The 13,314-nt window shown below is 43.9% G+C and overlaps 1 protein-coding gene and 1 long non-coding RNA gene across 3 annotated transcripts in view; both read left to right on the top strand.

Annotated features, from left to right (window-relative positions):
* xrcc5 (X-ray repair complementing defective repair in Chinese hamster cells 5) overlaps nt 1–11,839 on the top strand; it is a 38,631-nt gene extending 26,792 nt beyond the window's left edge. For both annotated transcript variants that reach the window (XM_046363966.1, XM_046363964.1), the window contains exons 14-21: nt 369–565; nt 1,813–1,900; nt 5,985–6,054; nt 8,812–8,921; nt 10,156–10,252; nt 10,336–10,403; nt 11,267–11,341; nt 11,473–11,839. In XM_046363966.1, the coding sequence (XP_046219922.1) occupies nt 369–565; nt 1,813–1,900; nt 5,985–6,054; nt 8,812–8,921; nt 10,156–10,252; nt 10,336–10,403; nt 11,267–11,341; nt 11,473–11,487 (720 nt within the window). In that variant the 3' untranslated portion in view covers nt 11,488–11,839. The remainder of the gene's footprint in view (nt 1–368; nt 566–1,812; nt 1,901–5,984; nt 6,055–8,811; nt 8,922–10,155; nt 10,253–10,335; nt 10,404–11,266; nt 11,342–11,472) is intronic.
* Nucleotides 8,928–9,978, top strand: LOC124044317. The gene is made up of 3 exons (XR_006840471.1): nt 8,928–9,478; nt 9,515–9,728; nt 9,906–9,978. It is a non-coding gene; the product is annotated as an uncharacterized LOC124044317 (long non-coding RNA).
* Nucleotides 11,840–13,314: the final 1,475 nt, after the last annotated feature.

The following is a 13,314-nucleotide window of genomic DNA, read 5'->3' as shown; positions in this document are numbered from 1 at the left end:
AGTACAAGAGGCTGTTCCAGGTAGTTACTACATCCTCAGTACCAGAGGCTGTTCCAGGTAGTTACTACATCCTCAGTACCAGAGGCTGTTCCAGGTAGTTACTACATCCTCAGTACCAGAGGCTGTTCCAGGTAGTTACCACATCCTCAGTACCAGAGACTGTTCCAGGTAGTTACTACACCCTCAGTACCAGCGGCTGTTCCAGGTAGTTACTACACCCTCAGTACCAGAGACTGTTCTAGGTAGGGCTCCTTCTCTATTATCAGGTTATTTCTCCATATAACGCGTTCTCAATCTGCTATTACTTTTCTGTCTTAATTTTCCCTCATATTTCACCCCCCCCACAAAACACACTTCTCCCACGACAGTGCCTGCACCATCGGGCGGTGAACCCCAGTGCCCCCTTCCCCCCCATGGACCCCTGGCTAACTACAGCTCTCCAGCGCCCCTTGGCGGTGGCCACCCGCTGTCAAGCCCCCCTGGAGACACTGAAGAAGAAGTTCCCTCTGAAGGAGGTGGTCAAGAAGAAGGAACTGAAGACCAGCAAGGAGCTGTTTGGGAACGGGTAGGTCTACATTCTAGTTTGGGAATGGGTAGGTCTACATTCTAGCTGTTTGGGAATGGGTAGGTCTACATTCTAGTTTGGGAATGGGTAGGTCTACATTCTAGTTTGGGAACGGGCAGGTCTACATTCTAGTTTGGGAACGGGTAGGTCTACATTCTAGCTGTTTGGGAATGGGTAGCTCTACATCACTAGCTTTTTGGGAACGGGTAGGTCTACATTCTAGTTTGGGAACAGGTAGGTCTACATTCTACTTTAGGAATGGGTAGGTCTACATCACTAGCTGTTTGAGAACGGGTAGGTCTACATTCTAGCTGTTTGGGAACGGGTAGCTCTACATCACTAGCTTTTTGGGAACGGGTAGGTCTACATTCTAGCTGTTTGGGAACGGGTAGGTCTACATCACTAGCTTTTTGGGAACGGGTAGGTCTACATCACTAGCTGTTTGGGAACGGGTAGGTCTACATCACTAGCTGTTTGGGAACGGGTAGGTATACATCACTAGCTGTTTGGGAACGGGTAGGTCTACATTCTAGTTTGGGAACGGGTAGGTCTGCATCACTAGCTGTTTGGGAACGGGTGGTCTACATTCTAGCTGTTTGGGAACAGGTAGGAATGTGATTCAAATCTCATAGCTACTAGTTTGTCACCTCATTAATGCTTAGTTTCAGATGGGTTCTAAACTACTTGTTATCTCTTTCTTAACTACACGGCTGGAAACAATATTGTGATCATATCAGTTGTGTAGAACACTCCATGGGAGATTCAGTATTGGGCAAAAGTCTGTTCTCTCTTCAACAACTCTGTCCAGAAACCGATAAGGGGGCACCATATGTAGAGGCAGGTTGTTAATAGGCAAACGGAGGAGTTTGATCTCCTCAATGGCCTCCGGGTGGGACCTCCCGGTAGCTAGCGCGGCATTGTTTTAATAATCCACACCCCCTTTGAGTCCGCTCTTTTCTCAAAGGAGAAAATCATACGCTACTTATCCTTTAATCTAGAAAATGGCTCGCACGATTTGCTTTTATTTGTATGTCTTTACACATGTTTTGGGATTCCTCCTATGTAAACAGAATTTGCCTCATGACATGTTAGTGGAGATAGAGGATTGTTTCATACAAGCGCATGTATTTCCTCTCCTCGGTTACCTTTGACCTTTTTCAAAAGGAGGAGAGTACGGAGTGCGTGAGGAGTCACGCAAAACCAGTTGAGTATATCCCCATATAACTGACCCTCTTTATCCTCTGCAGCACTGAGGAGCCTGATGCCAAGAAAGCCAAAGTTGACGAGGAAGAAGACTTTAACCTGGCTGACATCACAGAGGGAAGCATCACACAGGTGAGAGTAGGCCAGAGGACTTAACATAGGATCTGGAATTATTGAAAGTACACTATCATATACAGTACCAATCAAAAGTTTGGACATACCTACTCATTCAACGGTTTTTCTTAATTTTTAAAATATTTTCAACATTGTAGAATAATAGTGAAGACATCAACTATGAAATAACACATATGGAATCATGTAGTAACCAAAAAAGTGTTAACCAGCTTCACCTGGAATGCTTTTCCACCAATCTTGAAGGAGTTCCCACATATGCTGAGCACTGGTTTGTTGCTTTTCCTTAACCTCTTATGGCTGCATCCCTTGTTCTCAATTTCCGCCTGAAGACATACCCTAATCTAACTGCCTGTAGCTCAGCCCCAGAGGCAAGGATATGCATATTCTTGGTATCATTTGAATGGAAACATTCTGAAGTTTGTGGAAATGTTAATTGAATGTAGGATAATATAACACAGTAGATCTGGTGGAAGGAAAGAGAAAGAAAGAGCATACGTTTTCTGTTTTTTTATTGTTGTAGCATCTTTCACAAGTACTAGAATAGGATGCTGGAGATAATTTTGATGGATAACACAAGAGGGCAACTGTAGGTGTGCAAAGTTTCAGACTGATAACCTCAGGAATGGGTGGAGCTACATGACATTTAGCATGAAGTCACTCAGGTGTCCCACACAAGTTGCCCAAATGTACCCAAGTGGACGAATTGGTGAAATGACCTATAACTATATACAATAGTGCAAATAACTATATACAACATATCAAAAAGCAATTCTAACACACAAAAAAGCCACAAAAAAATATATATATTAGAAAAAATATTTATTAAAAAACAGTACACCTTTTGGAAGTCCTCTACACAATATTTTGCTGCCTGTGCCATGTCCCATAGCAGTCTCTTTCAGATGTAAAACGGAGGCAAACTGAACAAGTGGTGCCGCGACACAGAACACAACGACGCCTCCATGCTGTGCCCTTTTGGCCCTGAGGCACCGTCATGCCTGCAGTAATGAACTGTGGCATATGAACACCACTGGGGGCAGAGGTAGAGCGGGCAGCTTGGCACCGGGGGATCCCAGTCAGTCACTATCACTGTGAAAGAAAACATTTAACAAATATTTGTATTGTATGAGCCTTTTATCATCACATAAAATAAACAGATATGTATTGTATAGAGCAGAGGGAACAGTCACTAAGGTGAAGTGCTGTCCCATTCAACTCCGGCCATTGTTGTGGGCCTGCCCTCCCTTGAACAGCACCCAATGGCTATTTCATATGGAAATGGAGAGGAGTAGCAGGCACAGTGGCCAAGTGTGTGTTTGCTGTTCTACTGCATTCCATTTGAATAAAAAAATTGAAAATATATATATCTGACATGGAATATATATAAAACACACATATATTGGTGCAAAAAGGTATTTAGTCAGCCACCAATTGTGCAAGTTCTCCCACTTAAAAAGATGAGCGAGGCCTGTAATTTTCATCATAGGTACACTTCAACTATAATAGACAAAATGAAGAAAAAAAATCCAGAAAATCACATTGTAGGATTTTTTATGAATTTATTTGCAAATTATGGTGGAAAATAAGTATTTAGTCACCTACAAACAAGCAAGATTTCTGGCTCTCACAGACCTGTAACTTCTTCTTTAAGACACTCCTCCATCCTCCACTCGTTACCTGTATTAATGGCACCTGTTTGAACTTGTTATCAGTATAAAAGACACCTGTCCACAACCTCAAACAGTCACACTCCAAACTCCACTATGGCCAAGACCAAAGAGCTGTCAAAGAACACCAGAAACAAAATTGTAGACCTGCACCAGGCTGGGAAGACTGAATCTGCAATAGGTAAGCAGCTTGGTTTGAAGAAATCAACTGTGGGAGCAATTATTAGGAAATGGAAGATATACAAGACCACTGATAATCTGCCTCGAACTGGGGCTCCACGCAAGATCTCACCCCGTGGGGTCAAAATGATCACAAGAACGGTGAGCAAAAATACCAGAACCACACGGGGGGACCTAATGAATGACCTGCAGAGAGCTGGGACCAAAGTAACAAAGTCTACCATCAGTAACACACTACGCACACTACGTAACCTACGGACTCAAATCCTGCAGTGCCAGACGTGTCCCCCTGCTTAACTTCTTGGATAAAGGGGGCGCTCTTTTAATTTTTGGATAAAAAAACGTTCCCGTTTTAAACAAGATATTTTGTCACGAAAAGATGCTCGACTATGCATATAATTGACAGCTTTGGAAAGAAGACACTCTGACGTTTCCAAAACTGCAAAGATATTGTCTGTGACACAGAACTGATGCTACAGGCGAAACCAAGATGAAATTTCAAACAAGAAGTGCCCCAGATTTTGAAGGCGCTGTGTTTCAATGTCTCCTTATATGGCTGTGAATGGGCCAGGAATAAGCTTACACTTTCTGTCGTTTCCCCAAGGTGTCTGCAGCATTGTGACATGTTTTGTAGGCATATCATTGGAAGATTGACCATTTTACACTACATTTACATTTACATTTAAGTCATTTAGCAGACGCTCTTATCCAGAGCGACTTACATCTACCAGGTGCTCGCTTGGTGTCCTCCTCCGTCGCAATTATTGCGTAATCTCCAGCTGCGTGTATTTTTCCGTTTGCTTCCGAGGAGATACCCAACTGCCACAAATTATTTATCATTGAATAGATATGTGAAAAACACCTTGAGGATTGATTCTAAACAACATTTGCCATGTTTCTGTCAATATTATGGAGTTAATTTGGGAAAAAGTTCGGCATTGTAATGACTGAATTTTCGGGGGGGTTTTCTTAGCCAAACGTGATGAACAAAACGGAGCGATTACTCCTACACAAATAATATTTTTGGAAAAAATGAACTCTAACTGAGAGTCTCCTCATTGAAAACATCGGAAGTTCTTCAAAGGTAAATTATTTTATTTGAATGCTTTTCTTGTTTTTGTGAAAATGTTGCCTGCTGAATGCTAGGCTTAATGCTATGCTAGCTATCAATACTCTTACACAAATGCTTGTGTAGCTATGGTTGAAAAGCATATTTTGAAAATCTGAGATGACAGTGTTGTTAACAAAAGGCTAAGCTTGTGAGTGAATATATTTCTTTCATTTCATTAGCGATTTTCATGAATAGTTAACGTTGCGTTATGGTAATGAGCTTGAGGCTATGATTACTCTATGATGAAACCAAAATATAACTTTTTGGTAAAAACTCAACTCGTGTTTGGAGGACAAAGAATGCTGAGTTGCATCCAAAGAACACCATACCTACTGTTAAACATGGGGGTGGCAACATCATGCTTCGGGCTGTTTTTCTGCAAAGGGACCAGGACGACTGATCCGTGTAAAGGAAAGAATGAATGGGGCCATGTATCGTGAGAAAAACTCCTTCCACCAGCAAGGGCATTGAAGTTGAAACGTGGCTGGGTCTTTCAGCATGACAATGATCCCAAACACACTGCCCGGGCAACGAAGGAGTGGCTTCGTAAGAAGCATTTCAAGGTCCTGGAGTGGCCTAGCCGGTCTCCAGAGCTTATCCCCATAGAACATCTTTGGAGGGAGTTGAAAGTCCGTGTTGCCCAGCAACAGCCCCAAAACATCACTGCTCTAGAGGAGATCTCTATTATTATTATTATTATAATTATTATTATTATAGATCTGCATGGAGGAATGGGCCAAAATACCAGCAACAGTGTGTGAAAACCTTGTGAAGACTTACAGAAAACGTTTGACCTCTGTCATTGCCAACAAAGGGTATATAACAAAGTATTGAGATAAACTTTTGTTATTGACCAAATACTTATTTTCCACCATAATTTGCAAATAAATTCATAAAAATCCTACAATGTGATTTTCTGGATTATTTTTCTCATTTTGTCTGTCATAGTTGAAGTGTACCTATGATGAAAATTACAGGCCTCTCTCATCTTTTTAAGTGGGAAAACTTGCACAATTGGTGGCTGACTAAATACTTTTTTGCCCCACTTTATATCATATAATTTACACGTGTTCCTCTACCAGGTGTTCTCTACTGTATGTTGACCTGTGTGTTCCTCTACCAGGTGGGCAGTGTAGATCCAGCACGGGATTTCCGCACTCTGATTCGCCAGAAGAGTCTTCCGTTTGGAGAGGGTGAGATGATTGGCTGGTTCTACTCTCTCCTTCTCAAACAAGTCTCATGGCCCACGGTTTTTGCCTAGCCTGGTCCCAGATCTGTTTGTACAGTCTTGGCAGCTCTTATGGTCATTGGCAAGATGACCATGAGTGGGTATCCTACCAATCAGGTGTTCTATACTGTATGTTTACACTTGAGTTCAACTCGGGATAACTAGTCATATGAATGTGGCTCACCTTTTAGCCAGGTACATTTCAATAGCAAGGAATCCTTCATAACTAACCTGCTCCAGGGCAGGCTAACTCAGGGCTAACTCTACTATCCTGCATTCAGAACTAACCTGCTCCAGGGCAGGCTAACTCAGGGCTAACGTGCTCCAGGGCAGGCTAACTAAGGGCTAACTCCACTATCCTGCATTCAGAACTAACTCAGGGCTAACGTGCTCCAGGGCAGGCTAACTCAGGGCTAACTCCACTATCCTGCATTCAGAACTAACCTGCTCCAGGGCAGACTAGCTCAGGGCTAACTCCACTATCCTGCATTCAGAACTAACCAGCTCCAGGGCAGGCTAACTCAGGGCTAACTCCACTATCCTGCATTCAGAACTAACCTGCTCCAGGGCAGGGTAACTCAGGGCTAACTCCACTATCCTGCATTCAGAACTAACCTGCTCCAGGGCAGACTAGCTCAGGGCTAACTCCACTATCCTGCATTCAGAACTAACCTGCTCCAGGGCAGGCTAACTCAGGGCTAACTCCACTATCCTGCATTCAGAACTAACCTGCTCCAGGGCAGGCTAACTCCACTATCCTGCATTCAGAACTAACCTGCTCCAGGGCAGGCTAACTCTACTATCCTGCATTCAGAACTAACCTGCTCCAGGGCAGGCTAACTCCACTATCCTGCATTCAGAACTAACCTGCTCCAGGGCAGGCTAACTCTACTATCCTGCATTCAGAACTAACCTGCTCCAGGGCAGGCTAACTCCACTATCCTGCATTCAGAACTAACCTGCTCCAGGGCAGACTAGCTCATGGCTAACTCCACTATCCTGCATTCAGAACTAACCTGCTCCAGGGCAGGCTAACTCAGGGCTAACTCCACTATCCTGCATTCAGAACTAACCTGCTCCAGGGCAGACTAGCTCAGGGCTAACTCCATTTATCCTGAATGAAGTGTCTTAGCTGTGAATTGAGGACCAATGAAATCAGATTCCTTCCCTCACAAAGATTGCGCCATCATCCCCTTCATTTGAGGAAGAGAACGAGATTTGTCAGTTTATTTTTTATATTTTTTATAATAAGTTGAAATACTTTAGCAATGACAGAATGAATTTGAAACTTAACTCACAGTAAAACCTTTGTTTGACAAATATAATTGTGATTAATATTTTATGGATAGGAGTGGGAAAAGGTTCCCCTGCATTGATAAGCCCACCAAAGACTGCATTAACGAGAAGTAATACAATAGAGACGCCACTTCTAAAAGCCCATTTCACAGCCTGCTGATATATTTTCCTTCATTTTGGGTGGCAGGTAGCTTAGTGGTTAGAGCCTAGTGGTTAGATCGTTGGGCCAGTAACCAGCAGGTGGCCTAGTGGTTAGAGCGTTGGGCCAGTAACCAGCAGGTAGTCTAGTGGTTAGAGCGTTGGGCCAGTAACCAGCAGGTAGCCTAGTGGTTAGAGCGTTGGGCCAGTAACCAGCAGGTAGCCTAGTGGTTAGAGCGTTGGGCCATTAACCAGCAGGTAGCCTAGTGGTTAGAGCGTTGGGCCAGTAACCAGCAGGTAGCCTAGTGGTTAGGGCCAGTAACCAGGGTAGCCTAGTAACCAGCAGGCAGGTAGCCTAGTGGTTAGAGCGTTGGGCCAGTAACCAGCAGGTAGCCTAGTGGTTAGAGCGTTGGGCCAGTAACCAGCAGGTAGCCTAGTGGTTAGAGCGTTGGGCCAGTAACTGAAAGGTGGCCTAGTGGTTAGAGTGTTGGGCCAGTAACCAGCAGGTGGCCTAGTGGTTAGAGCGTTGGGCCAGTAACCAGTAGGTAGCCTAGTGGTTAGAGCGTTGGGCCAGTAACCAGCAGGTAGCCTAGTGGTTAGAGCGTTGGCCCAGTAACCAGCAGGTGGCCTAGTGGTTAGAGCGTTGGACTAGTAACCAGCAGGTAGCCTAGTGGTTAGAGCGTTGGACTAGTAACCAGCAGGTAGCCTAGTGGTCAGAGCGTTGGACTAGTAACCAGCAGGTAGCCTAGTGGTTAGAGCGTTGGGCCAGTAACTGAAAGCTGGCCTAGTGGTTAGAGCATTGGGCCAGTAACCAGCAGGTAGCCTAGTGGTTAGAGCGTTGGGCCAGTAACCAGCAGGTAGCCTAGTGGTTAGAGCGTTGGGCCAGTAACCAGTAGGTAGCCTAGTGGTTAGAGCGTTGGGCCAGTAACCAGCAGGTAGTCTAGTGGTTAGAGCGTTGGATCAGTAACTGAAAGGTTAGCTGGTTCGAATACCGAATCCTGACAAGGTACAAATCGGTCATTCTGCCCATGAACAAGGCAGTTAACCCACTGTTCCTAGGCTGTCATTGTAAATATGAATTTGTTCTTAACTGACTTGCCTAGTAAAAATAAATATTAAAATGTCATTTTAATTTTTAACTGAAGCTAGCTAGCTTTAGATAACCCTGAGTAGATCTAGCTTGCTTGGTAGGATACCCCTCTGGCTAGCGTTTGACCTGTCATGACCCCATTCTGACCCGTTGTCTTCCTGACATCTTCCTGACCCCATGTCTGTATGTGTCCTCCAGTGTGTCAACAGCTGACTGGCAGGATAGAGCAGTTGCTTGGCAACAAGAACATGAACTACTACATAAAGTGCATCCCCTGTATCCAGACCTTCAGAGAGCAGTCTGTTCAGGTGACCACAACACTTTTACATGTCAGTAGCCTGTGAACAGGTTTTACAGTGTATGTTTAACAAACATTCTTCATCATTATACAGAGACGGGGTAGAATTCTGTTAGATATAGTCCTATCATTACTTTAAATGTATACATCATTGTCATTATACATAAAATTAATAACAGTAATGTGGATCTCCTATTGTAGGTAGGCAGGTAGGTCATGTGGATCTCCTATTGTAGGTAGGTAGGTAGGTCATGTGGATCTCCTATTGTACCTCCCTCTCCGGTAGGTAGGTAGGTAGGTAGGTAGGTAGGTAGGTAGGTAGGTAGGTAGGTAGGTAGGTAGGTAGGTAGGTAGGTAATGTGGATCTCCTATTGTAGGTAGGCAGGTAGGTCATGTGGATCTCCTATTGTACCTCCCTCTCCGGTAGGTAGGTAGGTAGGTAGGTAGGTAGGTAGGTAGGTAATGTGGATCTCCTATTGTAGGTAGGCAGGTAGGTCATGTGGATCTCCTATTGTAGGTAGGTAGGTAGGTAGGTCATGTGGATCTCCTATTGTACCTCCCTCTCCGGTTGGTAGGTGGGTAGGTTGGTAGGTAGGTAGGTAGGTAGGTAGGTAGGTAATGTGGATCTCCTATTGTAGGTAGGCAGGTAGGTCATGTGGATCTCCTATTGTATCTCCCTCTCCGGTAGGTAGGTAGGTAGGTAGGTAGGTAGGTAGGTAGGTAGGTAGGTAGGTAATGTGGATCTCCTATTGTACCTCCCTCTCCGGTAGGTAGGTAGGTAGGTAGGTAATGTGGATCTCCTATTGTAGGTAGGCAGGTAATATATTAATAATAATAATATAATAATATATTCCATTTAGCAGACGCTTTTATCCAAAGCGACTTACAGTCATGTGTGCATACATTCTATGTATGGGTGGTCCCGGGGATCGAACCCACTACCCTGGCGTTACAAGCGCCATGCTCTACCAACTGAGCTACAGAAGGACCACAGGTAGGTCATGTGGATCTCCTATTGTACCTCCCTCTCCGGTAGGTAGGTAGGTAGGTAGGTAGGTAGGTAGGTAGGTAGGTAGGTAGGTGGGTGGGTGGGTGGGTGGGTAGGTAGGTAGGTAGGTAGGTAGGTAGGTAGGTAGGTAGGTAGGTAGGTAGGTAGGTGGGTAATGTGGATCTCCTATTGTACCTCCCTCTCAGGTAGGTAGGTAGGTAGGTAGGTAGGTAATGTGGATCTCCTCTTTCTTCAGGTTGGGAATGCTGATCACTACAACAGCTACATCCAGTCTCTGAAGACCAGTATTCCTGTTAGAGGCCTTCAGGAATTCTGGGACATGCTAGTCCAAGGTACAATAGCAGGCCTCATGTTAACGCTCTTTATTAAAGCAGCGTTATGTGAGCAGGTTATTAATTGTGGTATTGATTAACAGATGCCCTGACCCTGATCAACAAGGACGAAGTTGAAGGGAGCGCGTTCTCGAGTCATGATGCAAAGCAGGTACAGGAGAACCAGCTAACTACCTTCCTCCGGGGTAACCAGGCATTAGAATGGTTCATTTGAAATTAACAGACCCACAAAAATATAAAGGCAACATGTAAATTGTTGGATTCATGAGCTGAAATAAAAGATCCCAGAAATGTTCCATACACACAAAAAGCTTATTTCGCTCAAATTTTGTGCACAAATGTGTTTTCATCACTGTTAGTGAGCATTTCTCCTTTGCCAAGATAATCCATCCACCTGACAGGTGTGGCATATCAAGGAAGTTGATTAAACAGCGTGATCATTACACACCTTGTGTGTATAAAAGGCCACTCTAAAAAGTACAACGCCACAGATGTCTCAAGTTTTGAGGGAGTGTGCAATTGGCATGCTTACTGCAAGAATGTCCAACAGCTGTTGCCGGATAATTTTATGTTAATTTCTCTACCGTAAGCCACCTCCAACGTCATTTTAGAGTATTTGGCCTCACCCGCAGACCAGGTGTAACCACGCCAGCCCAGGACCTCCACATCCTGCTTCCTCACCTGTGGGATTGTCTGAAGGGGGGTGCTGAGGAGTATTTTTTTGTCTGTGGGGAAAACTGATTCTAATTGGCTAGACCTGCCTCCCTAGCGGGTGAGCTTATGCCATCCCAGGCCCACCCATGGCTACACCCCTGCCCAGTCATGTTAAATCCATAGATTAGGGCCTAATGAATTGATTTCAATTGACTGATTTCCTTATATGAACTGTAACTCAGTAAAGTCTTTAAAATGGTTGCGTGTATATGTTTGGTCAGTATATCTGAGTGGTTGTAAAATGACTGACGAGAAGTTGTCCAGTCCTATTTCCTGATTGAAGCCTGACTCTGTCCTTAGTTCCTGACTGCAGGGGAGAAGAAAGAGGAGGTAGTAGCGGCTGTGGTGGACGATACAGGAGATGTGGACGACTTGGTGAGTGTTCATCTTTTGTGGTTACATTTTCAGGGAGAAAGTGTGTTCGTGGGGGTTGGCGGCGACACATCTACAAGATCAACAGTTGTATATGTGACTTCTCTACCATGGTTTATCTCCTCTCCCTACAGCTGGACATGATGTAAGGTAGAAGACGGCGGGGTTGAGGAGTGGAGGATGAAGGAAACCAAACAGATTCAACTGTCCATCATCTGCCACCTGGAGTTAACAGCATACTTTGGGATTTTGACCATTTATTGACTTCCCCAGAGTCAGATGATTACCATGTGGATGCCGTTTTTATGTCTCTGCATTCAGTAGGTAGGAAGTCAGAGGTCATGCTAGCTGATGTCATATACAGAGCATCCGGAAAGTATTCAGACCCCTTGACTTTTTCCACATTTTGTTACGTTACAGCCTTATTCTAAAATGGATTATATTGTTGTCTTTCCTCATCAATATACACCCCATAATGACATCACAATACCCCATAATGACAAAGCAAAAAACAGGTTTTTAGAAATGTTGGCAAATGTATTAAAAATAAAAACGTATTGCATTTACGTAAGTATTCAGTACTTTGTTGAAGCACCTTTGGCAGCCATTACAGCCTCGACTCAAATTGTAGTCACCTGACCTGAATACAACAGGTGTAGTAGACCTTACAGTGAAATGCCGAATACAACAGGTGTGTAGACCTTACAGTGAAATGCTGAATACAACAGGTGTAGTAGACCTGACAGTGAAATGCTGAATACAACAGGTGTAGTAGACCTGACAGTGAAATGCTGAATACAACAGGTGTAGTAGACCTCACAGTGAAATGCTGAATACAATAGGACCTTACAGTGAAAGGCTGAATACAACAGGTGTAGTAAACCTTACAGGGAAATGCTGAATACAACAGGTGTAGTAGACCTCACAGTGAAATGCTGAATACATCAGGTGTAGTAGACCTCACAGTGAAATGCTGAATACAACAGGTGTAGTAGACCTTACAGTGAAATGCTCACAGTGAAATGCTGAATACAACAGGTGTAGTAGACCTCACAGTGAAATGCTGAATACAACAGGTGTAGTAGACCTCACAGTGAAATGCTGAATACAACAGGTGTAATAGACCTTACAGTGAAATGCTGAATACAACAGGTGTAGTAGACCTCACAGTGAAATGCTGAATACAACAGGTGTAGTAGACCTCACAGTGAAATGCTGAATACAACAGGTGTAGTAGACCTCACAGTGAAATGCTGAATACAACAGGTGTAGTAAACCTTACAGGGAAATGCTGAATACAACAGGTGTAGTAGACCTCACAGTGAAATGCTGAATACAACAGGTGTAGTAGACCTCACAGTGAAATGCTGAATACAACAGGTGTAGTAGACCTCACAGTGAAATGCTGAATACAACAGGTGTAGTAGACCTCACAGTGAAATGCTGAATACAACAGGTGTAGTAGACCTCACAGTGAAATGCTGAATACAACAGGTGTAGTAGACCTTACAGTGAAATGCTGAATACAACAGGTGTAGTAGACCTGACAGTGAAATGCTGAATACAACAGGTGTAGTAGAGCTCACAGTGAAATGCTTACTTACAAGCCCTTAACCAACAGGTGTAGTAGACCTTACAGTGAAACGCTGAATACAACAGGTGTAGTAGACCTTACAGTGAAATGCTGAATACAACAGGTGTAGTAGACGTCACAGTGAAATGCTGAATATAACAGGTGTAGTAGACCTTACAGTGAAATGCTGAATACAACAGGTGTAGTAGACCTTACAGTGAAATGCTGAATACATCAGGTGTAGTAGACCTTACAGTGAAATGATGAATACAACAGGTGTAGTAGACCTTACAGTGAAATGCTGAATACAACAGGTGTAGTAGACCTTACAGTGAAATGCTGAATACATCAGGTGTAGTAGACCTTACAGTGAAATGATGAATACAACAGGTGTAGTAGACCT

This window comes from Oncorhynchus gorbuscha, linkage group LG09, assembly GCF_021184085.1.
Source record: "Oncorhynchus gorbuscha isolate QuinsamMale2020 ecotype Even-year linkage group LG09, OgorEven_v1.0, whole genome shotgun sequence".
Lineage (NCBI taxonomy): Eukaryota > Metazoa > Chordata > Actinopteri > Salmoniformes > Salmonidae > Oncorhynchus > Oncorhynchus gorbuscha.
Note: the sequence above shows the minus strand (reverse complement) of the source record. Positions and strands in the feature narration are given on the sequence as shown.